The following is a 24,768-nucleotide window of genomic DNA, read 5'->3' as shown; positions in this document are numbered from 1 at the left end:
GGCTCAGCCAGGCAAGCATACTGACTGGCACAGTGTTACACGACTGGTCCCTTTTATCCCTTTTCTGCCTATCCCGATCTTTGTTCTCCTTGCTCTCACTTGCCCCTCCATGTCCCCTCATGGGTTTGTATGGCTGTGTCAATTCCCACTCTGTTTCCCATCCAGGTTCTCCCTGGTTTAGTCTTAGTTGCAAAAACTAGATTGATTATCTTGAAAGTGGTGCCTGTAGTTTTTTGATAGCCAATCAATTAGTGTGACTGGGAAGTTTGTTTCTTGTCATTGCCTCCATGTTGTTTTTTTCAGGGCTGTGTGTCTGTGTATTTTCTTTCTGGTTTCCCCCGTTTCCATTAGTAGTATCTCATGTACTTTTTGTAGGTCTTACAGTATATGTTAAAATATTTTGTCTTTGTAGAAATAGAATGTGAAATACCAATATTGCCCAATGGATATATTTCTCCCAGGAAGGATAAATATAGCAATGGAGATGTTGTGAAATTTTTCTGTGAAAAAAAATACAAAAGAGTGGGACCTGCCTCTGCTCAGTGCTATTACTTTGGATGGTCTCCATCACCACCAGCATGCAAAGGTAAATCTTTTGTTGACTTTATTGTTGTAGGAAATGCATGAAAATGCCTGTGTCCTGAAGACTTTAGTGGTCACCTTGTCTCTAAAAGGGCAGGTACTGGTCTACATGTGGTATTATTCTGCTATTTCTCGTGAAAGAGTCTGAGCAGTTGGATTTTCAATGATGTCAATTTTTCTGTCTGTAAAAACATTGAACATGTCTAGAACATTTTTCTGGTAATCAGCCCAAATATTTTTCTTGTTGCCTTATTCTTTTATCTTCAGTTATGCCAACTTGAGTTCTGCAATAACTGAAAGTGAGCTGGTAAATGGCTTGCAAAATATTTTTCTCATGGTGACGAAATATTATATGAATGTAAAAAAGGCATTGCTGGAAGTATGAGGACAATATGTCTTAATGGGGAATGGAAGCCTTTACCTCTTTGTGATGGTAATCTGTTTCCATAATATTTCAGATATGAGTTTAACATTGTATTCAATATTTCAAGATCTTCAGGAATCAATAAGTAGCCAGAGATACTATAGTTTTATGCATCTTAACTAAGTGCTTTTTATTTACTCCTCTTAAGTGTGAACATGTCCTTCATCCTGTAAAGACTCTGAAGGTACAAATCAGTAAATACTCTGAGTCAGTCTGGGGAAAGAAATGGACAGTTTCACAGTGGGTAACATCAAATATCATGACACATCAATTATGGCACTGCACACCTTTGGTGTGCAATGACCTTATGACATGAGTATTTTTTACCTGTTTTCCAGTGTTCCTCACCAACAAAGACCCTTCAGAAGCCTTGGGACATACAAGCAATAAAGTCACATGCCTATTGTATTACTTACATGGAGATTTGTGTCTCTACATACTACTTGGATTTTTTAAAATCCTAATAGAAATTAGAAATAGTAATAGCCATGATGTGCTGGTCTTATCTTATCCTTGCCATTTTTTATGTAGATTATTCCTTTTCATTTCTGATCAGTAGTTTTCTCTCTTTTTTTTGTTTTTCTAACCTTCCCATTTAGTTTCACAGTGCATAAACTGTTGAAAGTAGTCATTTTAAAAGATGTGAAATAAACCCTTTGCCTAAGGCACAAAAAACAATGCATTGGACTCAGTAGGTTTAACAAAAAAGAAAAAAAAAGTGACAAGTATTGTATGAGAAGGTGTTTTGGCTGGAATAAATTTGACTGGAGTATATAGGCTTTTATTTATCTTTAGTGAAATACAGTTTATTATATTCAATTCTTAGTTTCCCTTTCTACAGAAGTGATTTTGTATTTCTCAGAGATTTGGATATGCTGTACCTGTATTTGCAGTTGAGGACTGAATCTGGAACAAAATACAATCTGCTTAGCTTTCGCATTAGCTTGTCTTCTCACACTCAGAATCACCAGTCAAGGACACAAAATGTGGTTATGACTTATATACACTTTCCCTGGAGACTGATACCTGGTATATATTTAGTGTGGAATACTACTACCTCCATGCTCCTGTTTCTGCAAGCAAAAGAAGGCTTCTATTCTTGTTTGTCAGTTTTGAGGAAGAAATGAATGCTTAGTTTTTCAGTTAGTGGACTCAGCAGAAGGGATCCTGTTAAAATAAAATAATTTTGTGAGCCATACCAGTCTGTGCTTTAGATAGCAAGAACAAAATTTTGTTTCTGTAATCTAGGAATCTTAGGAGTTACTTCAAACTACTGTAATGAAAAAACATCTTCAGATGGACATGCATTAGGAAACCAATGACCTCTTCATCAGTGAATGCACATGTACATCTTATCTGAATCAAATCTGCTCTTTAGCTGTTTGTGTTGATTTTATTCAGCTCCATCTCATCGCTGCGTGACTCCAGTGGATGTAGAGGTTGTACAACCTAGCTATTTTTCCGAGCCACATGGAGTGGAGACTGAGCCACATGGAGTTATACGGTATAAATGTACATCAGCTGACAACAATATTAAAGAGGCAACTTGTGTGTCTGGAAAATGGTCACCGGAGATTGATTGTACAGGTGTGGTTTTACTATGCATACAATTTCTTCTTTTTATATTGGAATGATAAATGCTCATTATTAAAGCTTATTAGTATCTCTGTGCCACTAGTCTGAAACAGAAATGCTAACACGCTTATATATGTGTGTGTAATCAACTGTATGCTAAGGGATAGTCATGGGAACTAATGATGGGAATGATTTGAACAGTGAACTAGGTTCAGAGACACTATTTTAGTGAAGCAGACCTAATAATATCTACTATGACAATTGGAACAGTTGGCCCTGTCACTTCTGCTGTGAGAAAAGATGCAAAGATAAATTTAAGCTTTTTTTCTTCCAAAAGGGCTGTACCCTGGTAGGAATGGGAGTAGCACATAGCTCAAGTTCCAGCCAAAGTTACTTTATTTTCTTTAAAGTTCAAAGCTCTTTTATTGCTATTTTTTATTCTATTTTTTTTTTTTTCCCAGTCATTTCTTAACAAAACAACAGGAAAAAGCTGAATTGGCCAGACTGCCCTAATCTAATGCACACCAAAGGTCAGATGCCTGCAGGATTGCCTTCAAGAATCATAGGTAGAGCAGGATATTGCCTGTAAAAGAGTAAAAACAATCATGGCCTCATTGCCTGCTTTGATTATGCGATATTGATGGGAAAGGATGTGTGGAAGTGGAAGAAGTGCATAGGGTGGCATTCTCTTTCAAAAACAGTTCCTACCTTCCCAGTGTTCTGAGACCATGAGAAGCAACAAACCAAGATTTTGAGGTTTTCTCCTGCTCAGATCTACCTCTTTCCCTCTTTTTTCCTTTCCTGTGACAGGAGCTGCCCCTTATTCCTTGAGTGGCAAAATTCACATTTATTTCTTTGTTTCCTTTCATGGTTCTCATTTAACTCTACTATTAGCTATGCCTGGGAAAAACAATAACAACAACAAAGCAAACAATCAGAAAAGCTGGCAAAACCAACCACACAAACTGTAAACAACCGAGAGAATTGGTCCACAAGCTGGACCAGTTTTCCTGAAATACCTCACCATACAGAGAGAGTCAGGGAAAGTACACAAGCTTGTGCAGCTGTGTAAGGGAAAGAGGGGACTACCAGCTTACATTACTGAAGACAGTTTTGATGTAGAAAAATATATTGATGGTGTATTTTTCTGACCATGTGTTCTGTGAATACATGTTGAAAACATAAGCATCTAAAGGCAGCTCTGGTGTTTTTGAGGCAGAACAAAATTATTATGATACTACTTGAAGCTTGAGGTAGCTACTGAAGACTTATCTAATGCCAGTGTTTTCTTGGTTGTTAGTATTGTAATCTGTGACGAACTGTTACGCTTTATCTTATGTTCTGTTATGATGTGCATATGTGTCCTTAGGTGAAAGCACTTGTCCACCTCCACCTCAGCTGCACGGTGCTAAACAGATACCAGCTGAAAGAAATTACAAGAGTGGGAGTAAAATAACTTTTTCGTGTCTTGAGAGTTTCCAGCTCATTGGTGGGAATGAAATAACATGTATAAATGGGAGATGGCAGTCACCACCACGCTGCGTCGGTCAGTAGTGGATTTTTTTTTTCTATTTGTTTTATTATGAACTTCTGGGTTATGTACTTGCACTCATAATTAGCAGAAGGAAGATGTTATTCTTGTTAAGACTGCCACAAACAGGTAATTGTGCAGAAAAGCAATAGAATGTAAGTTGCTAAAGAAGGTGCTGCTGACCAACTGTCATGTAATAAGTTTGTGGGGTGTTTTGGTTGGTTGGTTGTTTTTTTTATTTAGACAAACTCATCTGAGATGGAGCATAAAACCTTCAGGCAGCTCCTCAGGAGCCGTGTGTTTATTTATGTTGCTTGGATGTAGTTTTAGCAGTCTTTGTTTGTTTGTTTGTTTTCTGTCTTTATTCTTACTTGATTTTTCTCCTTTCCTTTTTGTGACTTCTTCCTGTAATACAAGTGTGAATGATATGGCATAACTTTGGCCATCTGTTCTAAGGAATCATAGAACCACAGAATGGTTTGGATTGGAATGCACCTTAAAGATCACCTAGTTCCAACCCCCTGCCTTTGGAGGGACACCTCCCACCAGACTAAGTTGCCGAAAAGCCTCATCTAGCCTGGCCATAGGCACTGCCAGGAATGGAGCATCCACAGCTTCTCTGGGATGTTCCTGTGCCTCACCACCCTTTGAGTGAGTGAGGAATTTCTTCCTAGTATCTAATCTAAATCTACCCTGCTTTAGTTTAAATCCATTACCCCCTGTCCTATCTCCACACTCCCTGACAAAGAGTCCCTCCCCAGCTTTCCTGTAGGTCCCCTTTAGGTACTGGAAGGCCACTGTAACGTCTTCCCAGAGCCTTCTCTTCTCCAGGCTGAACCACCCTAACCCCAACAGCTTGACTCCATAGGAGAGGTGCTCCAGCCCTCTGGTCGTCCCCATGGCATTCCTCTGGACTCATTTGAATATGTCCATGCTCTTGTGCTGGGTGCCCCAGGTGAGGTCTCACAAGAGCAGAGTAGAGGGGGAGAATCACCTCCCTCGACCTGCTGGCCATGCTTCTTTAGATGCAGCCCAGCACACAGTTGGTTTTCTCAGCTGCAAGAACACACTGCTGGCTCATACTGAGTTCTTCATCAACCAACACTTCCAAGTTCTTCTCCTGAAGGTTGTTCTCAATACATTCTCTGCTCAGCCTGTACATGTATTTGTGCTTGGAATGCTGAGGTATCCACAAGCTGACTGTTCAAACATTGCTGGTGCAGATGATATCTTGTAAGCAGAAGTTCATGAAGAAGTAGAAGAAAGTGTTTTCAGAAATGGGTAGGAGATAGATGAGCGCAGGACAAACGAGGTGCGAGCTGGTGATTGATATGCACAACATTCCAAGCAAGCCTGTATTTTTAAGCTACAAAATTCTAATGCCCTGTGGTTTCTTTCCTCTTTTGTTGCTTGGGAGACTCTGTTTCCACTGATGTGGCAGACGTAGAGAAGAATAATGAAAAAAGTGCTTGAGCTGTTCATAAAATAAACTATACTGCAATAAAATTCTCAGTCACTGTTACTAAACAAGAAGTTTGATTGTAATTAGATCTTTTGTCTTGTGGAATTCAGAAGAAACATATGCTTTCAACTTGTGTCAGCTGATGAAACCTAATTCACTAGTAACCAAAAATGTACATGAAACATAAATTATATGTTCACCCCCTCTACAGTCATGTAAGAGAATAGCATAGCGGGACAACCCCAACTCAGGAGGAGTTTGTAGAGGTTTACTCTACTCTATGTCTGGGGAGGTAGGTTATAGTTCTTAAGCTCTGCTGCACTCTGGTATTGTCCTTATGTCATCAGGAAACCCCCCATGACATTGGTATAATTTTATTAGTGGTGGACAAGCTTAATTTAGTTACAGTTCTAGAAACTCACTTTCACCAGGACGAAATAACGTCTCTTCTGATTCTCTGTCTATGATTTTTATAATTCTTTTTATTAAGTTGTAACTATATCTCCTTGTCAAGATGTGGGAAATGGCTCGAATTTGGTTCAAAGTAAAATGAAACCAATCGGTTTGGGATTTTCTTTGAGGGAGAGAGGAAAGGAGTTTTGTTTTGTGAATCTCACATACCTCATCTTACTTTCAAGCCACATAACTTTTGTTTGGATTTTTTTTTCTTTTCCTTTTCTGTTTTAGACTGCATATGTCTTTGGAATATTAATTGTCTTGTAATACTGTTTGTCTCTGTGCTTCATATTTTAAAGAAAATCCCTGTTTGCCACCGCAACCTGTAGAATATGTAGATGATCTTAGGCTGGAAAATCAAAACTTAAAAATGGAAAAAGAAGGGAAAACAATTTATCTGGCTGGTGCTACACTGAATGTGGTTTGTCGTCCTGGATATAAGTTAGATGGACCATCAAAGATAACTTGTTCTATGGGAAACTGGACTTCAGCTCCTACATGCTCTGGTAATGTTAAACAAGACTTTTCCTGAGGTGTACTTAGCAATGAATCTGAACATTTTTAAACTGGAGTTTGAAATGTAGCAACAGACAGTAATTCCATATTTTGCTATACAATGTTATTTTTCCTCATGAATGTCTTCAAAGCAATCCTGGTGGGGGGCAAGGCTGATACAGTTGAACACAGTTTATTTTTTTATATATTCCTGTGGTATATTTGCAATCTATGTTCAGAGTCAGTCTCTGCCAGATGAGTCATGGGCATATCCTTACCATCCAAGGATCTGTTCTCTACAGAGTCCACTAGTGAGTAGAAATTGCTTTGGTACTTCAATGATAGACATCACTTCTGTATAGTAAAGGATAGAAGCCTTTACCAACGTTTTCTGGCAGGGCTAGAAATAGAATCTAAATCTTTGCATTGCCTGAAGTTCATGTCTATTTAGAGTACTAACATTTAAGTTTCTGAATGCCACCTTTTATATAAAATCCACACGCAGTGATTGACTATGCTGATGCTATAAAAGGCATCTTTGGTAGGAACAATACAGTCATTCTACGTGTATCACATTACCAAAAGTTTCAAGTTTGCATATCTTTTGCATATCTTTTCAGAAAGACCATGTGGAAGTATTCCAGCAGTGGCCAATGCTGCATTTGAAGGCAGGAGCAAGGAGAAGTATGAGCCTGGTGAAACAATTCGCTACCAGTGTCATGAAGGATTTCAGGTCACTGGTCCCCCTGAAATTTTTTGCAGAAGGGGAACTTGGTCAACACCACCAATCTGTGAAGGTATAGGTTGTACTTCTAAGTAGTCTATGATCCTTCTTAGTCTTCCAGGAAGAGTAGTTAATGTAACGCCAACCGATACGTGCAAGTGAGTCAGACCAGTAGAGCTGATCATTGAGTTGCTTTTAATAGATTGCTCCAACACCTGTTTTTCTGGTCCCTGAGAAGCACGAAGGAGGACTGATCAGCAAAGAAATCTTTTCCCCTTCTGGACTGAAGCCAGTAGCCACAGCTTCGCTCACTGCTTAGATTAGCAGTCAGAGGATTATGGAGGAAAGGGTGCTGGCTGCAAAGAGTGACATAGCTGGTAGCCTTACATATTTTAATTGCTTATCACTAGAAATTTCACTCTATGAAAGTTACCTTCGAATAGTAAATAACCCACTTTGTTCTCCAGTGCTTTGGCACACAATTCTGGATGGCATCAGCCTGCACATTCAGCTGGTCTCTGCAGCTCCTTTCCTCTTCTTAAGTCACTTTAGGCAAATATATATATATATATAAATAATAATTGCCTGGTGAAGCATTGCAGAATGAAACCCATAGTATCTTCCTTTCCTATTTGTAGAAAATGACCTACCATATGCAAACCATCTGTCCTCATCAGGAATAATGGTGCTTCTGAATACGTTATTCTGTGATAGCCATATTCATGTCCTATGATTCTCAAACGCACCTCTCTTTTCAGATGTTCGCTGTGGACCCCCACCTGAAATTCTCAATGCTCATATTACCAGCACTCAGCTGCAGAGGTATCTGCCTGGTGCCAAAGTGCATTATGAATGTGAAAGTAATTCACAAATTATGGGTGTAAATTATGTCACTTGTTCAGATGGACACTGGACAAAAGTGCCAAGCTGCAGAGGTAGGAATTTGTGCTTTCATTATGGCTGTTCGCTTCATGGGGACTGTTTGGATTACCTTAATACTAGAAAGACATTACCTTTTTTAGTTTTGTTTCCTTTGTGTAATGCAGCTTTTTACCCACTACTTCTTTCTTGCACAGAACTTTAATTTAGCTTAATACTTCTAGAAATACTATGGGTATATTCATCAAGAGCAAAAATATCTTGAAGAAAAAAGGCCTAGAGTATGCTGACTTGCTATTCTTCTCTGCGATACAAGTAATTTCCAGACTACACCATTTTACTGACCTTCACTAGAAAGATGTGTAAGGGCTCCTCTGTTGTGTTCAGGGCTGTCAGAGAGTATCGGAATGGCAGAAGCACTAGAGGAGAGAAACAGGAGCTCTTCTCTGAGGCTCCACTATGACAGAGATCCCAGCAGAGCCTCAGGAACTAAAACATGCAGATCGGCTGGGTTCTGCAATGGCAAGAAGGTTCCTCTGAAGAGGAGCTGTGCCGTCCTCCTAGTCCCTGCCCAAATCTGTGGCTGGGGGCTGAACAAGTGCAACGTGGCAGTCATACACCTCCATGGAGTCAACTTTACTTACCTGTCCCATGAGTAGTACAGGCTAATAATGTCTTCCAGAGCTCTGCAGTTCAGCAGAGAGCCAGCTTGGCTGCTACATCTGTGATTCTGAGAAGCGCTCGTGTTCTCAGCAGAGGGCCATGGCCTTGCAGGGAGGTTTTTTCTGGTATGTGGTGTAGCTACAGAAACGTTGGCTTTTTCTAGAAGCTCTCACTGTCCCTGTCATCTCCTGAGAATCTGGAAGGTGTTCTGCTGCCTTTGTCATGTTAATTTACATTCCTGGAGCTCACAGTGCCATAGAAAGCCAAGGAAAAAGGGGGGTGGGGGGTGGGGAGGGAAATCAAGTCACGTTGGTAAGGCAATATTGTCTCTTGCGCTTAAGAACATCATCTGGGGAGTAACAAGATGATTCTCTTAACTTGTTTGTGTAAGAACATGTGAGGGTATATAAATCAAGTGCCGAAATGTCTCTTTTCAGATGTGACGTGTGAACCTCCTCCAGAAATTGCTGGTGGAAAAGTTCAAGGTGTTAAAAAGCCAAGGTATTTGCCGGGGGAGACAGCTCACTATCAGTGCTGGCAAGGTTTTCAGATGACGGGGGCTTCCACCGTAACATGCCAGAATGGGATCTGGACAGAGCGGCCCCAGTGCAAAGGTGAGTTCTCTCTCTCTCTCTCTCCATGCAGTACACTGTCAGTGAAGACTGCCCTCAAGCTAGCTCAGTGGCATTTAGGTCTCCAAATTTTAGTCTTAGGACTGTGAGCAAGTGTAACAGTATCTGTCAGACTCAGGAAAAAATGGATTTTGCGTGGTATCTCTCCATTTGTGGTGGCAGGATGTGTTTAATGGAAGTCTACCAGATGGCTTCACTCAAGGGGTGCCACATCTGGAAAAGTACCCTGAGGCTGAGAGCAACTGCTGGCCAGCTCTGATTTTGAGACTGCAACCTTTCAGTTCTGCAAATCTACTTTCTGAGAATGCCTCATGTGAGGAGAGTGAGAAATTGTGCTGTCTGTGCTGGAGAACAGAGCTCACAGTTCTCCTGCTCACTGACATCCAGGAAATTCAAGTGGAGCATTGCCTTTGTGAATGCCGTGCAATTGAGTCTACTGTTAAATTACCTGTGGGCCGTAGCTGATGGGTGAGCTAACAGCTGGTACCATGTTGGTGCCCAGGATTTCACGAACACATTGAATAATCTCATTTGATTCATGAGGCATGTGCTAGGTTTCAGCACATGAACAAATGCAGCATTTGGTGTCAAAGTGACAGTTTTCTCTCTGCTTTCCTCCAAGTCTCTCGAAGTGCTGCCTACATGGCCTTCTGAAGAATTTGTGGCTAGGCCTCTCTTGCAACTAAACTTCAGTGGTTTTCTTTCTGATCTTCTTTCAGGGAAGGGTAGAAAATGTGGTCCACCTCCAGATATTGAAAACGGAGACATCCTTTCCTTCCCATTACCAGAATATGACCAGGGTGAGACTGTGAAATACAAATGTGCAAGTTTCTACATCCTGAAAGGACCTGAGCAAATCACCTGCACTGATGGGAAGTGGACAAATCCCCCAGTTTGCTTGGGTAGGTGGAAGCTGGTGCTGCGTGGCCCAGAGCTGTGTGAGCTGCTCGTTGTCTTTCTCTCAGGCCCTGCAGGCCCTGCACTTGTGAAGCAGCGCTTGTGTTGGGGCTGCGACGCTGACAGGGCAGAAGAGCAGCTGGTGCTTCTCCTGTGCAGAAGGAATTTCCTCTGGAGGTCAGCTCGTGTAGCCGCCTCTGCTGCCTGCTGTCCCTCCCTGCCCCCAGTCACCAGCAGATCCAGGAGGGTGGGTTGGTCTGAGTGCAAGGAAATCCAGGGCCAGAAGGGAATGAATTTGAGAAGCGCTGGGACGAGGGCAAGGAGAGAACCCAAAAAAGACACAGGGGAGGTCATTGCTGCCTTCTGGGTGCCCCTGCCCCAGGCTGTGCTTTCCCCTTGGCCTGTGAGACTGTCAGAGGGCAAAGGCCTCTCCACAGCGGTGTGTGGCAACTCAGCCATCATTGTTTTTCCCTTTTGCCTTCTTAAGAATGTCTTTCCTGTTGGAAAACTCAGAGGGTGAGAGCTCATTGCTGGAAGAGTTTTGTGAAGTACACCTGTAGGCTCAGAGAGGGGAAGAAAATGTATGTGTGGTACATTTGTATGAATTTATTACATCCTTCTCTTGCCTTTACCAAGCGGCTTGTACGGCTTCTGAAGAAGATATGGACAGAAACAATATTGAGCTGAGATGGAGAGAAGAAAGAAAACTGTACTCAACATCAGGCGATTTTATTGAATTTGATTGTAAAATAGGACATGTGCAGGACCCAGCATCTTCCCCCTTCAGAGTGCAGTGCATGGACGGGACATTGGAATACCCACGGTGCAAGCCAGGAAGTAAGTCACCTCCACTCTGTCACTGCTTGGCCGCTGCCTTGGTGCATTTTTAGCGCAGAAGCTGGGAAGAAAACCCCTAGCAAGTGTGCCTGGGGAAGAAATAGCGGGGCACCAAGGTGGGAGAGCACCCTGCAAAGCTGCAGGCCATGAGGGGAGAATCTGCCCCAGGAAGCCGCCGACTGGCGAACCTGAGCTGGAAAGGCTCCTGGGGAACGGGCTCGCTGGGGCTCATCAGGGTTACTGGTGCTGGGCCTGCCCGGCTGGTTCCAGGCAGGACGGAAGGGCTGGTAAGTTCCCTGCAAGCGGCTTCTCTGAAATTGGAAGGTGCCATGGACTGTGGCAGGGCTGAAGGGAGGGAGACCATTTCCTTGCAGGCTCTCCCAGGCCTGCCTGTTCAGGCAGGGCTTTGTCCCAGCGAGCTTCTCTCCTGCTTCTCTCTTGCAGCCAAAGCTGTGCCCCCTTTGCACCCATGGCCTTCCCAGCTCCTCTCTGGTTGTGCCCTGCTCTGGTGTGTGTGGAGGCAGGGGTCAATGCCCATTGCACGCCTTCACAGGCTTCTCCAGCAGGAAACCTGTACTTGCCTCCTCCTACAATTTCCCCAAGCCGCAATTACAGCGACATTGCTGAAGGGTATGAAATGGGCTTTTGCCTTTAATCATCGGCAATGTGCGTTGATACTGGAGGGGACAGATGCAGCAGGGATGCAGCACAGGGGAATAAGTAGTGTCAGTCACTAAGCTGGTACCAACAGCTTCAGAGAGTTGACAACGAGGTCTACAGGCAACTGATGAAAGTACTTTCTCTTGTGGTGGTGGCTGTTCTTTTCTTTTTCTTGTTTTTCTCTAATTTTTTTTTTCTTTCCAAGGGAACTGTAGTTTGAGTGAGATGGCTATGAAGAGGAACAATATAAAACTAAGACACTCGAGGAGAAGATCTAACATATATCGCTCTAAGGAGACTATTTCATTTACATGCAATTTTGCCCACTGGGAAGTCTCAAACCCAGAGGATTTTGAGGCACAGTGCCAGGATGGAGTGATTATCTACCCCCGATGTGAATGTAAGTGCTCTGTGTGGAGGGTGCAGTGCTCTGTAGAATTGTGGAGAAGAAGGGAGGGTCAGCTTTAGGGGCCTTCACTTAACCCTCTACCAGTCTGTGTCTGTCGTGGGGCTGCTCCTGTTCCAAGGGGCCTGGGGAATCAAACTGAAGCAATGGGAATGCTAGGCAACTTTGCTGTCCACTGCTCTCAAGAAACATGGCTATGTGCCAGCCTTGGTGTTCATTCCTTTTCTACTTCCTCTCTTTACATTGCAGCGTATTTTGGATAAATGGAAAAGGCATGAAGGAGCCCAGCTGGAGAAATGAAAGATCCTTTGACCAGCCCAGTGATTTGAGCTCAATTTTTCCTGGAGTTTGCTGTTTCATTGTGCCGTGTTTGCAGCTTAGCCAACGTTCTGTGTTGCAATTTGCCTTTCTTTTTTTTCCCTTTGAATTGTTGGATGATTGTTTTGATATGTTACCATTTTTGTAAAAGTATTTACATTTTATCCATTCAAATGACTGTACTTCTTACTTTTGTTCTATATTGATCTCAGTGTTATTTTATTAACATTTGCATCCTGAAGTAGGCTGGCTTTGGTGGCATATTGAGACATCAATTAAAGTGTACAGCTAATTTGCTGATCAGCAAGTAGTGTGTGTGTGGTCTAGTGTGCTTTTAATCTAAGTTTTTAATCTACTGTGAAAAAGCAAATAAATAACCAATTTAGTTTAAATGATTTATTTCTAAGTGAATACAACATACCAACTCGGGATTGAAAGGCCCAGGTCTGCATTCTTGGATCTCAATAATGAGATTTAACAAATTCTGTGAAATAATGAAAACTCCTCAGCTATGAATATTGTGCATGTTCTAAGCATCCCGTTAACTGCATTTTCCTATCCATGTCTTCTGAGATTTGTCCCCACCCAATCAGCTGTGAAATAGCCTGTACTGTAGGTAGTTTGGGGAAACTACCAATTGGATTGGCCAATATTTTGTTACAGTGCTGTTGTTAGAATGTGCAATAGGTAATCTCTCCTTGCCTTTCCTTCAGAAAATCATTAATAAGGGCCTCTGTCAAGCACTGATTCTCTTGAGACATGTAGAAATTTGTTTTTTCAACTGCCCCTTTGTCAGGCTTTATTGAAGTGGAGCAGTGGATTCAAAAGTTAGAGGTTAATTGTCGGACAGAAAGCTAGGTTACCCAATTTGATCCTGGCACTAAGAAGTCTGTCAGAAAGCAACCAAAATGATACTGATCTTGAAGAACCTGAAAAAGCCTAAAGAAAACCACAAACTTCAGGAAGAAAAAAAAAAAAAAAGATGATGTCTAAATACTTTATACATCCTGGCTGCTGTATGTTTGCAAACATTTGTAGAATCCCGATTGTATCTGAAGTGTGTTTTCTGAGCTTATTATTTTTGCATGTTCTATTTCTTACTTCAGCCTATTTCTTTGCTTCTGCTTTCTTTCTAAATGTGCTTTTAGTTCTATTTCTTGCAAGATTCCAAAACAATTTATAATTACTGATTTAGATTTCTCTTTTTCAACTCCTGCAAAAGGCAGTTAAGAAATCACTTCATAGAATCATAGAATATCCGAGTTGGAAAGGACGCACAGGGATCATCAAGTCCAACTCCTGGGTCGCTAAAGGATCACCCAGAAAAATCAGATCATGTATCTGGGAGCATTGTCCAAAGTTGATTGCTTTTATTGAACTAGGCTTTTATTTCCTAGATTTGTGCATTCTTAATGCAACTGCTCTAAACAATAACAACCTAGAGTTAAAATGAAGACAGGAAGAATTAATGTTCCTACATGGTGACCTCATAGAGTTTGAATGTAAAGAGGGATATGATTTTCCCCAGACTACCCTTCCATCTCCTGGGAGGACGCAGTGTAACCATGGGAGACTGAAATACCCAAAATGTGTTGTTAAAGGTAAAGCAATATTTTGTCGCTTGTCCTTTTGAATTCATCAGTGTCAGACCTATTTGGAAATGTTTGTTCCAGGAAAATAAGTGTGGACTTCAGGAAATTTCATCGGAAAGGTATGTTGTTTATCTGGTATTAAAAGGTGCATGAATACTGCTTCATATTTCAAGATGACTGCAGTCAACTTTCAGAAATGGGTGTTCAGTGGCACAGTTGGCTGTGAGCCAACTATGGGAGGGAAGGGGGAAGTGCTATGTGGCACGAGGACTTGGAAAGCACCAGAACAATGCAATGTTGACAAACTACGTGTGGAAATTTTAGGAAGCAGTAGTTCTTTGAGGCTTATAGTGCTAAACTTGAGAATGCATAACAATCTGGAGAATCTGAGCAAGGGACAAGAAAAGGAGAAAGCATTTTAAGAGAATGTCTGTAAAGGATAAAAATATTTAAAATATAGAAATATGTGAGTTCCACTAAGTAGTTAATTATTAATCTTAAATGAAAAGTGAAGCAAACAGTTTTATTTGCTATTTGAGAATGTGCCAACTATTCAAATGATCTGCTGTAACTACTTTGTAGGATTGCTTTGACACTTGCACGTTTATACTCCTGGGACTCTGGCCTGTGAGAATGTAGCACAGCTGAAAATCCAATGAAAATTCAGGAATACAGAACATGCCTGCCTCACGCCAATTTTGTAAAATAAACACAAAAATGCACAGTGATCTCCTGTCACTCTGTGTCTGAGAAGAGTCTCTTTCCCTTTCTCTGTACTCTCCCAACAGGAAGCCAAAAACAGAAGGAAGGTCTCCTCCCAGCTATGTCATCTTAAACATTCAGCAAATAAACAGGGGGGATGTTTTTTTTGTGAAAGGCACGATAAGAATAACTATTTTGTGTTTCTGTTAGTGCCTTTCCTCACATAGCAGAGCCTTCTAATAGCATCAGAATCGCCATATATCTCAGTTCTGTTGTTTCATGGCAGAGGTGCTAGTTCGGGAGCAGGCAGATGACACGATCATGTTTCTTCACCGCGTTTGGCACGTGCAAATGTTTTCAAGATTGGTCTGGTATTTGTTAACTTTTCTGCTTGCATAACAACCTTGTGTTTATGCAAGATTTCTGCCAACTTCAGCAAAAAGCCATTTGGATGTATTTATAATGACTATATATTTATATAGTCATTTCTGTATTCCGGTTAAGTTCTTGCCTCCTCCTTTGAGGAACTCTGAATGAAGCAAGTGAATATTTGGGAAATATCAGAAGACCCTTCTCCTTAAAGAGCAAACCTAATGGAAAAGGAGAGAAAAGGATTCAAGTCTGTCTCTGGAATATTTCTTGAGAGTAACATTTGAAGCGATTTCCCATGTTTGAAGAGATGGAGATTTGCTTTCTGAAGTCATGATACAGAATTGCTGGATTTTAGAAGTCAGTCAGTTCTCATGGGCCTTGGATGATTACAGGATAGTAATTTCCATGGCTTGGACAGAACAGGAGGATAGTATTTTCTACTCTGACCTTTCTGTTCCACAGTACATGCAGAACTAAGACCCCGCTCCACCGATCCTTTGTCAAAGCGACACCTTGGCCCCATGAGAACAGCCACTCCAGCCCATTGTCAGGTGCTGGATTCTGGCTGCTCCTGCACGTAGTGGGCTCAGGCTCCTCCACAGTGTTGGACATCTGTACATGGAGTTCCTCTTCCTCTGTGCTATTGTTTCCACTGTAGGCTGTCAGCATAAGCTGCTAGAGACCTTTGTAATCACGTAGACTCTAACCACTTGGTTTTATCTGTATGTGTGTCCAGTTAAAGATTGTCACCAGAATCTCTACAACTCTCTGGTCTCTCCACCCCAGTGTTCTACAGAAATTGTGACATGGGTGGCTGGCAAATGTCAAAGAGCAAATTTGTCCACTGCAGCCTTGCTACCCTGCTTGTAGCAGGTTCATCTTTTCAGAGCTGGGTAAATACAGCCATGTTCTCTCTTTCCTGAGCCACACCTTCAAGCAGTCTTCAGCCCGTGGCATCCGTGCAGCAGGCTGATCTTGCTGAGCATCCTCCTGTAGCGAGTCAAAGCCAAAGGGATCAAACACATCCTCTGCTAGGAACAGTCGTCTTCTACTTGGGTGTGGAGATCAGATCTTTTAAAATCTGCCTATATTTTCTCAGGCAAAAATAAGAAAGCATGATCCTGCATAGGCAGAACGCTTGTGCTTTTCTTGCTTTGTACAAAAATAAACCTATCTACATGCCTTATAATGAAATGATGCAAGCATATTAGAGCTGACTGGAAATGGCTGCTGGATCAACAGTTGCTGTTTTAGGAAGGTAATTCAGTGTGTTCCAGGAACCGAGTTACAAATGATGCCTGAAGTTAATGATCTATTCACTGGCAGGAATGGTGGCAGATAACAGAGCAGAGACAGGAGTGGCCTGTTCTCCTGGGTGACCATGGTGCCAGTTGAAAGCGGACCGCAGGAGCAGGGCCTCTTGGTGCAATACTAAACACAAAAGCTCCTGAGTGGAGAACCCGATCTTTGTGAAGCACGGGAGGATAAGAAGGTGAGGAAGTGAGACAGAGATGGCCCACGGTGGTATCTGAAAAGCTTTGTCATATGCTGTTTGTGGGGTTCTTTGCTTCATATGGCCTTTGAGAAGGGCAGCTGGGATGGGGCTTTGAGCATCCTGGTCTGCTGGGAGGTGTCCCTGCCCATGGCAGAGGCTTGTAACTGGATGATCTTTACGGTCGCTTCCAACCCAAAGCATTCTGTGGTATGGCAAAACTCCAGGACTCCATAAGCAACAGTGCTTAGGGTCATGTTGGGCTAGTAATTCAAGTATTAGACTAGTATTAACGCAGTACGTGTTAGTGTATTCGTTAGGCTGTTAAGGTTTCACTAAGGCTGTTGATAAATTCTTGGCTCCACATATATGGTAGTTTCTGCCCATAAGAAAATTTTACGTGATGACACTGGAAAAATGAGATGTGTGCTATATTGTGCTTTATAAACACACTGAGTCTTTGCTGATGGGTTTCATAAGTGTGCTGTGTCAAGTTTATTCTGAAAGGTTTTGTGAGAAATTACTGAAGAATTTTTGCAGCAATTGCTTGTTTAATATCTGTGCAGAATGACTACTGTGTCGCAAGAAAATTAGGGGAGGAGTTTGCAAGGGCAACCCTCGGAAAGGTGGGAGTTGAATACAAGTATATGCAATTTGGAGTAGAGGAAACAGCATGTCTTTTGCAGAGGACATCTTTAATTTCTAAAACATGGAAATGACACTGCTGCACCTCACCACAGGGTTTCTGCTGTGGATGTGTTGTGCTACACATAAAGGTAAGTCTTTAAATGGAAATTCACGCTTTAAGTGATGTGTAGTGACCAGTGACAATCAAGAATAAGGAACTGAAAAATAAATTATTTGTCACTTTTAGTGGAACCTGTTTCAGAAGTTCTGAATGAGAATTATATTTTAGAATGTCATATTTGTGAATATTATTTTATCTGAGTCTTCTTCTTTGCTTTGTGCCTGAACTTAATGGCTCACATAGCGAACCTGACTTATAACTAGACATAACCCCCTCAACATACTTACCTATAAATTCCTTGGTATTTCAGTTGAGCTGCTGTTATTGCTGTTATTCAATTCAGTGCAGAATTCTGATTTGATTTTAAAATATTGCACAACTCTTAGGGTATTTCGTTATTCCAGTAAGATCTATGATGAATGCCGCCTGAAGAAAGTCTTCACTGAAGACTTCTTTACTAAAATGACCGGTTTTAAACTCTATAATTGATCCATTCTATAGTCTTCAGAATATCAAAACTCTTCTCCCTCCACATAGGCACATCTTAGAAGTGCTTTAGGAGATTTATTAGTACAGTCTATTCCCAAATGCAGGCATGTAGGTTATCTGAATATTATTCAACTCCTATGTAGCACCATTCTTTGACGGTCTGATTACTCTGTAGTATCTATCAGATGAGAAGAATTTTTCTTATATTTTCTGGTGGAAGGGCATGCAAACACCCACTTGTCATTCATTTTGAAGGAATTGGTGGTAGCAATAAATCAGGATATAAACAGCAACGTGCAGCCAAATAACAAACCTGTGCACAGCTTCTGCAGGAGCAGCATGTGAAGACCCACCTCTCATTGAGTTTGGCAAAATTGTTAGTGGCATTAAATCCGAATATGAGGAAAATGACAGAGTGCAATACACATGCGACCCTGGATATGCTTTATCAGGATCAGAATGGGTAACATGCCATGGAAAAGTCTGGATGCCTGGACCACCTCAGTGTTTGGGTAAGGGTAATTTTTTTTGCTGTTTGACTTGGCAACGGTGGACATTTCTCATTCTCTTGCACCATGTACCATTACGAAACAGCAACTGGGAGCCAAAATGTGCTACCCCAAAGACTGTTCTCTTGCCATTGGTGTTTACACCTCATTGCTTTCTCTATGCAGAACTGTAGTAGCTGTGACCCATGCAAGCAGAAATCACAGGGGTGATGACAGTAAAGAGTTTGTGTATAACATAGGCACCCTGCAGGGAAAGTCCTTTTCCATATCCATTGAGAACAGTGGATAAGTTGGAAAGTTAGAGCAAAAAATCGAAGTCTGTAACTGCCATGGTCTTGCACAGTCCTGTGGGGAAAGCCTTGCTGAGCCATTCTGCACAAGCACAACCCCTTGGGAGGACATGTCCTATGCATGTGGAAAGGGAGGCTGAGAGCTTTCTGTTCTTCATCTCCTGCACCTCTGGCTGAGGGATCCTTTGCCTAGAAAGGAAAGAAGGTTGGAAGGTGGGCTTTGGATTTCCTAACTCCTCCTGAATGGTAGCTCCCTTGTCCTGCAGCTGTCTGTGACCCTGTTTTGAGTTGCATTGAACGTCTGTGGTAAACAGACAGCAGGAAGAGTCCTGCAGGTGCTCCTGTTTTCACCCATCTGTTTCAGGATGCTTCTTCTTGGAGTCTGACTTTTTTGGACACTGCAGTAGTCTACTGCACGTCAACAGTAATAAAGGTTTCATCTCACTTGATCTATGTATGTTATCTAGTGGCTGTGTGGTTACTTAAATTCCCCTAGACAGTGGTATGTGCTGATGCTATAAAAGGCATCTTTTTTGGTGGGAACAATACAGTCATTCTATGTGCACCGCATTACCCAAAGTTTCAAGTTTGCATATCTTTTCAGAAAGACCATGTGGAAGTATTCCATCAGTGGCCAATGCTGCATTTGAAGGCAGGAGCAAGGAGAAGTATGAGCCTGGTGAAACAGTTCGCTACCAGTGTCATGAAGGATTTCAGGTCACTGGTCCCCCTGAAATTTTTTGCAGAAGGGGAACTTGGTCAACACCACCAATCTGTGAAGGTATAGGTTGTACTTCTAAGTAGTCTATGATCCTTCTTAGTCTTCCAGGAAGAGTAGTTAATGTAACGCCAACCGATACGTGCAAGTGAGTCAGACCAGTAGAGCTGATCATCGAGTTGCTTTTAATAGATTGCTCCAACACCTGTTTTTCTGGTCCCTAAGAAGCACCAAGGAGGACTGACCAGCATGAAATCTTTTCCCCTTCTGGACTGAAGCCAGTAGCCACAGCTTTGCTCACTGCTTAGATCAAGCAGTCAGAGGATTATGGAGGAAAGGGTGCTGGCTGCAAAGAGTGACATAGCTGGTAGCCTTACATATTTTAAATTTCACTCTCTGAAAGTTACCTTCGAATAGTAAATAAACCATTTTGTTCTCCAGCGCTTTGGCACACAATGCTGTATGGCATCAGCCTGCACATTCAGCTGGTCTCTGCAGCTCCTTTCCTCTTCTTAAGTCACTTTAAGCAAAAATAAAATAATAACTAATAACTGCCTTGTGAAGCATTGCAGAATGAAACCCATAGTATCCTTTCCTAGTTGTAGAAAATAACCTACCATATGCAAACCATCTGTCCTCAGCAGGAATAATGGTGCTTCTGAATGCGCTATTCTGTGATAGCCATATTCCTGTCCTACAATTTTTAAATGCACCCCTCTTTTCAGATGTTCGCTGTGGACCCCCACCTGAAAATCCCAATGCTCATATTATCAGCACTCAACAGCAGAGGTATCTGCCTGGTGCCAAAGTGCATTATGAATGTGAAAGTAATTCACAAATTATGGGTGTAAATTATGTCATTTGTTCAGATGGACACTGGACAAAAGTGCCAAACTGCAGAGGTAGGAATTTGTGCTTTCATTATGGCTGTTCACTTCGTGGGGACTGTTTGGATTACCTTAATACTAGAAAGACATTACCTTTTTACATTTTGTTTTCTTTGGGTAATGCAGCTTTGTACCTACTACTTCTTTCTTGCACAGAACTTTGGGACCAGTAAAACCGCTGTATTGGACTTCTGGAGGGCTGACTTTGTGCTGCTGAGGGCACTGGTTGGTAGAGTCCCTTGGGAGGCGGTTCTGAAGGGCAGAGGAATCCAGGAATTCTGGGCGCTCTTCAAGAGGGAAATCTTGATGGCGCAGGAATGGTCTGTTCCCACGTGCCCAAAGATGAGCTGGTGGGGAAGAAGACCAGCCTGGCTGAACAGAGAATTGTGGCTTGAGCTTAGGAGGAAAAAGAGGGTTTATAATCTTTGGAAAAGTGGGCAGGCCACTAGGGAGGATTATAAGGATGTTGCGAGGCTGTGCAGGGACAAAATTAGAAAGGCCAAAGCTCATCTGGAGCTCAATCTGACTACTGCTGTTAAAGATAACAAAAAATGTTTTTATAAATACATCAACACAAAAAGGAGGACTAAGGAGAATCTCCATCCTGTACTGGATGCGGGGGGAAACTTACTTACAAGAGATGAGGAAAAGGTGGAGGTGCTTAATGCCTTCTTCACCTCAGTCTTTAGCGGCAATACCAGTTGTTCTCTGATACCCAGTACCCTGAGCTGGTGGAAGGGGATGGGGAGCAGGATGTGGCCCTCACCATCCACGAAGAACTGTTTGGTGACCTGGTACAGCACTTGGATGTGCACAAGTCGATGGGGCCAGATGGGATCCACCCAAGGGTACTGAGAGAACTGGCGGAGGAGCTCGCCAAGCTGCTTACCATCATTTATCAGCAGTCCTGGCTATCGGGGGAGGTCTCAGTTGACTGGTGGCTAGCAAATGTGACGCCCATCTACAAGAAGGGCCGGAGGACTGACCCGGGAAACCACAGGCGTGTCAGTTTGACCTCAGTGCCAGGGAAGCTCATGGAGCAGATTCTCTTGAGAGTCATCATGCGGCACTTGAAGGGCAAGCAGGCGATCAGGCCCTGTCAGCATGGGTTTATGGAAGGCAGATCCTGCTTGATGAACCTGATCTCCTTCTATGACAAAGTGACGCATTGGGTGGACAAGGGAAAGGCTGTGGATGTGGTCTACCTTGACTTCAGCAAGGCTTTTGACACCGTCTCTCACAGCATTCTCCTCAAGAAACTGGCTGCCCTAGGCTTGGACTGGCACACACTTTGTTGGGTTAGAAACAGTCTGGATAGCCGGGCCCAAAGAGTCTTGGTAAATGGAGCCAAGTCCAGTTGCACGCCAGTCACTAGTGGCGTTCCACAGGGCTCGGTGCTGGGGCCAGTCCTCTTTAACATCTTCATCAATGATCTGGACGAGGGCATTGAGTGCAGCCTCAGTAAGTTTGCAGATGACACCAAGCTAGGTGCGTGTGTCGATCTGCTTGAGGGTAGGAAGGCTCTGCAGGAGGATCTGGATAGGCTGCACCGATGGGCTGAGGTCAACTGCATGAAGTTCAACAAGGCCAAGTGCCGGGTCCTGCACCTGGGGCGCAATAACCCCAAGCAGAGCTACAGGCTGGGAGACGAGTGGTTGGAGAGCTGCCAGGCAGAGAAGGACCTGGGAGTGATGGTGGACAGTCGGCTGAATATGAGCCAGCAGTGTGCTCAGGTGGCCAAGAAGGCCAACAGCATCCTGGCTTGCATAAGAAACAGTGTGGCCAGCAGGGCTAGGGAGGTGATCGTCCCCCTGTACTCGGCTCTGGTGAGGCCGCACCTCGAGTACTGTGTTCAGTTTTGGGCCCCTCGCTACAAGAAGGACATGGAGGTGCTCGAGCAAGTCCAGAGAAGGGCAACGAAGCTGGTGAGGGGCCTGGAGAACAAGTCCTACGAGGAGCGGCTGAAGGAGCTGGGCTTGTTCAGCCTGGAGAAGAGGAGGCTCAGGGGCAACCTTATCGCTCTCTAGAGGTAACTCAAAGGAGGCTGTAGTGAGGCGGGTGTTGGTCTGTTCTCCCACGTGCCTGGTGACAGGACGAGGGGAATGGGCTTAAGTTGCGCCAGGGGAGTTTTAGGTTGGATCTTAGGAAGAACTTCTTTACTGAAAGGGTTGTTAAACATTGGAACAGGCTGCCCAGGGAAGTGGTGGAGTCACCATCCCTGGAGGTCTTTAAAAGACGTTTAGATGTAGAGCTTAGGGATATGGTTTAGTGGGGACTGTTAGTGTTAGGTCAGAGGTTGGACTCGATGATCTTGAGGTCTCTTCCAACCTAGAAATTCTGTGATTCTGTGATTAATTTAGCTTAATGCTTCTAGAAATACTATGGGTATATTCATCAAGAGCAAAAATATCTTGAAGAAGAAAGGCCTAGAGTATGCTGACTTGCTATTCTTCTCTGCGATACAAGTAATTTCCAGACTACACCATTTTACTGACCTTCACTAGAAAGATGTGTAAGGGCTCCTCTGTTGTGTTCAGGGCTGTCAGAGAGTATCGGAATGGCAGAAGCAGTAGAGGAGAGAAACAGGAGCTCTTCTCTGCGGCTCCACTATGACAGAGATCCCAGCAGAGCCTAAGGAACTAAAACATGCAGATCGGCTGGGTTCTGCAATGGCAAGAAGGTTCCTCTGAAGAGGAGCTGTGCCGTTCTCCTAGTCCCTGTCCAAATCTGTGGCTGGGGGCTGAACAAGTGCAACGTGGCAGTCATACACCTCCATGGAGTCAATTTTACTTACCTGTCCCATGAGTAGTACAGGCTGATAATGTCTTCCAGAGCTCTGCAGTTCAGCAGAGAGCCAGCTTGGCTGCTACATCTGTGATTTTGAGAAGCGCTCGTGTTCTCAGCAGAGGGCCATGGCCTTGCAAGGAGGTTTTTTGTGGCATGTGGTGTAGCTACAGAAATGTTCGCTTTTTCTAGAAGCTCTCACTGTCCCGGTCATCCCCTGAGAATCTGGAAGGTGTTCTGCTGCCATTGTCATGTTAATCTACATTCCTGGGGCTCCCAGTGCCCCTGAAATCCAAGGAAAAAAGGGGGGAAAAATCAAGTCACATTGGTAAGGCAATATTGCTTCTTGCACTTAATAACATCATCTGGGGAATAATACAATGATTCTCCTAACTGTACTTTGTATAGGGGAATACATGAGGGTGTACAAATTGTGTGACATTTAGGTCTCCAAATTTCAGTCTCAGGACTGTGAGCAAGTGCAACAATATCTGTCAGACTCAGGAAAAGGGGATTTTCTGTGGTATCTCTCCATTTGTGGTGGAAGGATGTGTTTAATGGAAGTCTACATTTGTTCTGGTTTGCAAACTGATCCACTCTTGTCCCTGTTCAGGCAGCACAGGGAGTGGGGGAGAGTCAGGCTCTTCTGCAGCAAGAGCTGTGCCAAAAACACTACCCCATTACGAAGGACCAGTGCAAGTCCTTCAGAAAGATGCAAACACTCCAGCAAGAAAAAATGGATGAACTGGTAGTTATGAGTCCTGGCAGCAGAGGAATGAGAAGCTTTTCCATTTACCAGGCATTTGGTGTCAAGGTGACAGTTTTCTCTCTGCTTTCCTCCAAGTCTCTCAAATTGCTGCCTAGCTGGTCTTCTGAAGAATTTGTGACTAGGCTTCTGTTGCATCTAAACTCTGATGGCCTTCTTTGTAATGCTTATTGGTCTTCCAGGGGAAGGTGGAAAATGCGGCCCACCTCCAGATATTGAAAACGGAGACATCCTTTCCTTCCAGTTGAAACAATACCCCCAAGGTGCAACGCTGAAATACAAATGCGCAAGTTTCTACATCCTGAAAGGACCTGAGCAAATCACCTGCATTGACGGGCAGTGGACAAATCCCCCAGTTTGCTTGGGTAGGTGGAAGCTGGTGCTGCGTGGCCCAGAGCTGTGTGAGCTGCTCGTTGTCTTTCTCTCAGGCCCTGCAGGCCCTGCACTTGTGAAGCAGCGCTTGTGTTGGGGCTGCGACGCTGACAGGGCAGAAGAGCAGCTGGTGCTTCTCCTGTGCAGAAGGAATTTCCTCTGGAGGTCAGCTCGTGTAGCTGCCTCTGCTGCCTGCTGTCCCTCCCTGCCCCCAGTCACCAGCAGATCCAGGAGGGTGGGTTGGTCTGAGTGCAAGGAAATCCCGGGCCACAAGGGAATGAATTTGAGAAGTGCTGTGATGAGGGCAAGGAGAGAGCCCCAAAAAGACACAGGGAAGTTCATTGCTGAGTGCCCCCACCCCAGGCTGTGCTTCCTCCTTGCCCTGTGAGACTGTCAGAGGGCAAAGGCCTCTCCACAGTGGTGTGTGGTGACTCAGCCATCATTGTTTTTCCATTGTGCTTTGTTGGATGCATGAAGTGTCTGCATGAACTAATGACGTTCTTCTC

At 43.4% G+C, this 24,768-nt stretch overlaps 2 protein-coding genes across 2 annotated transcripts in view; both read left to right on the top strand.

The window, feature by feature from the left end:
• Positions 1–24,768, top strand: part of LOC137860482 (sushi, von Willebrand factor type A, EGF and pentraxin domain-containing protein 1-like) — an 80,168-nt gene that overhangs the window by 4,894 nt on the left and 50,506 nt on the right. The window contains exons 5-14 of the mRNA XM_068690779.1: positions 413–586; positions 2,408–2,593; positions 3,951–4,127; positions 6,330–6,536; positions 7,146–7,322; positions 8,008–8,184; positions 9,229–9,405; positions 10,143–10,325; positions 10,957–11,157; positions 24,058–24,255. Coding sequence (XP_068546880.1) covers positions 413–586; positions 2,408–2,593; positions 3,951–4,127; positions 6,330–6,536; positions 7,146–7,322; positions 8,008–8,184; positions 9,229–9,405; positions 10,143–10,325; positions 10,957–11,157; positions 24,058–24,255 — 1,857 coding nt within the window. The remainder of the gene's footprint in view (positions 1–412; positions 587–2,407; positions 2,594–3,950; positions 4,128–6,329; positions 6,537–7,145; positions 7,323–8,007; positions 8,185–9,228; positions 9,406–10,142; positions 10,326–10,956; positions 11,158–24,057; positions 24,256–24,768) is intronic.
• On the top strand, positions 16,051–24,211 carry LOC137860075 (complement factor H-like). The gene is made up of 7 exons (XM_068689884.1): positions 16,051–16,699; positions 17,266–17,475; positions 18,260–18,448; positions 19,340–19,516; positions 20,179–20,355; positions 23,813–23,938; positions 24,073–24,211. The coding sequence occupies exons 2-6, from the start codon at positions 17,409–17,411 to the stop codon at positions 23,866–23,868; spliced, it is 666 nt and encodes a 221-aa protein (XP_068545985.1). The 5' UTR covers positions 16,051–16,699; positions 17,266–17,408; the 3' UTR covers positions 23,869–23,938; positions 24,073–24,211.

The sequence above is a fragment of the Anas acuta genome, chromosome 8, assembly GCF_963932015.1.
Source record: "Anas acuta chromosome 8, bAnaAcu1.1, whole genome shotgun sequence".
NCBI lineage: Eukaryota > Metazoa > Chordata > Aves > Anseriformes > Anatidae > Anas > Anas acuta.
The sequence above is the reverse complement of the archived record's forward strand: the minus strand, read 5'-3'. Positions and strand labels throughout refer to the sequence as shown.

What these genes read in the sequence shown, in the direction of transcription:
- LOC137860075 (XM_068689884.1), top strand. Translation starts at nt 17,409, where the DNA reads ATGGAAATGACACTGCTGCACCTCACCACAGGGTTTCTGCTGTGGATG. An exon ending in GTGTTGTGCTACACATAAAG is followed by an intron (nt 17,476 to 18,259) that starts GTAAGTCTTTAA and finishes ACCTGTGCACAG; the next exon opens with CTTCTGCAGGAGCAGCATGT. An exon ending in AAAAGTGCCAAACTGCAGAG is followed by an intron (nt 20,356 to 23,812) that starts GTAGGAATTTGT and finishes CCCATTACGAAG; the next exon opens with GACCAGTGCAAGTCCTTCAG.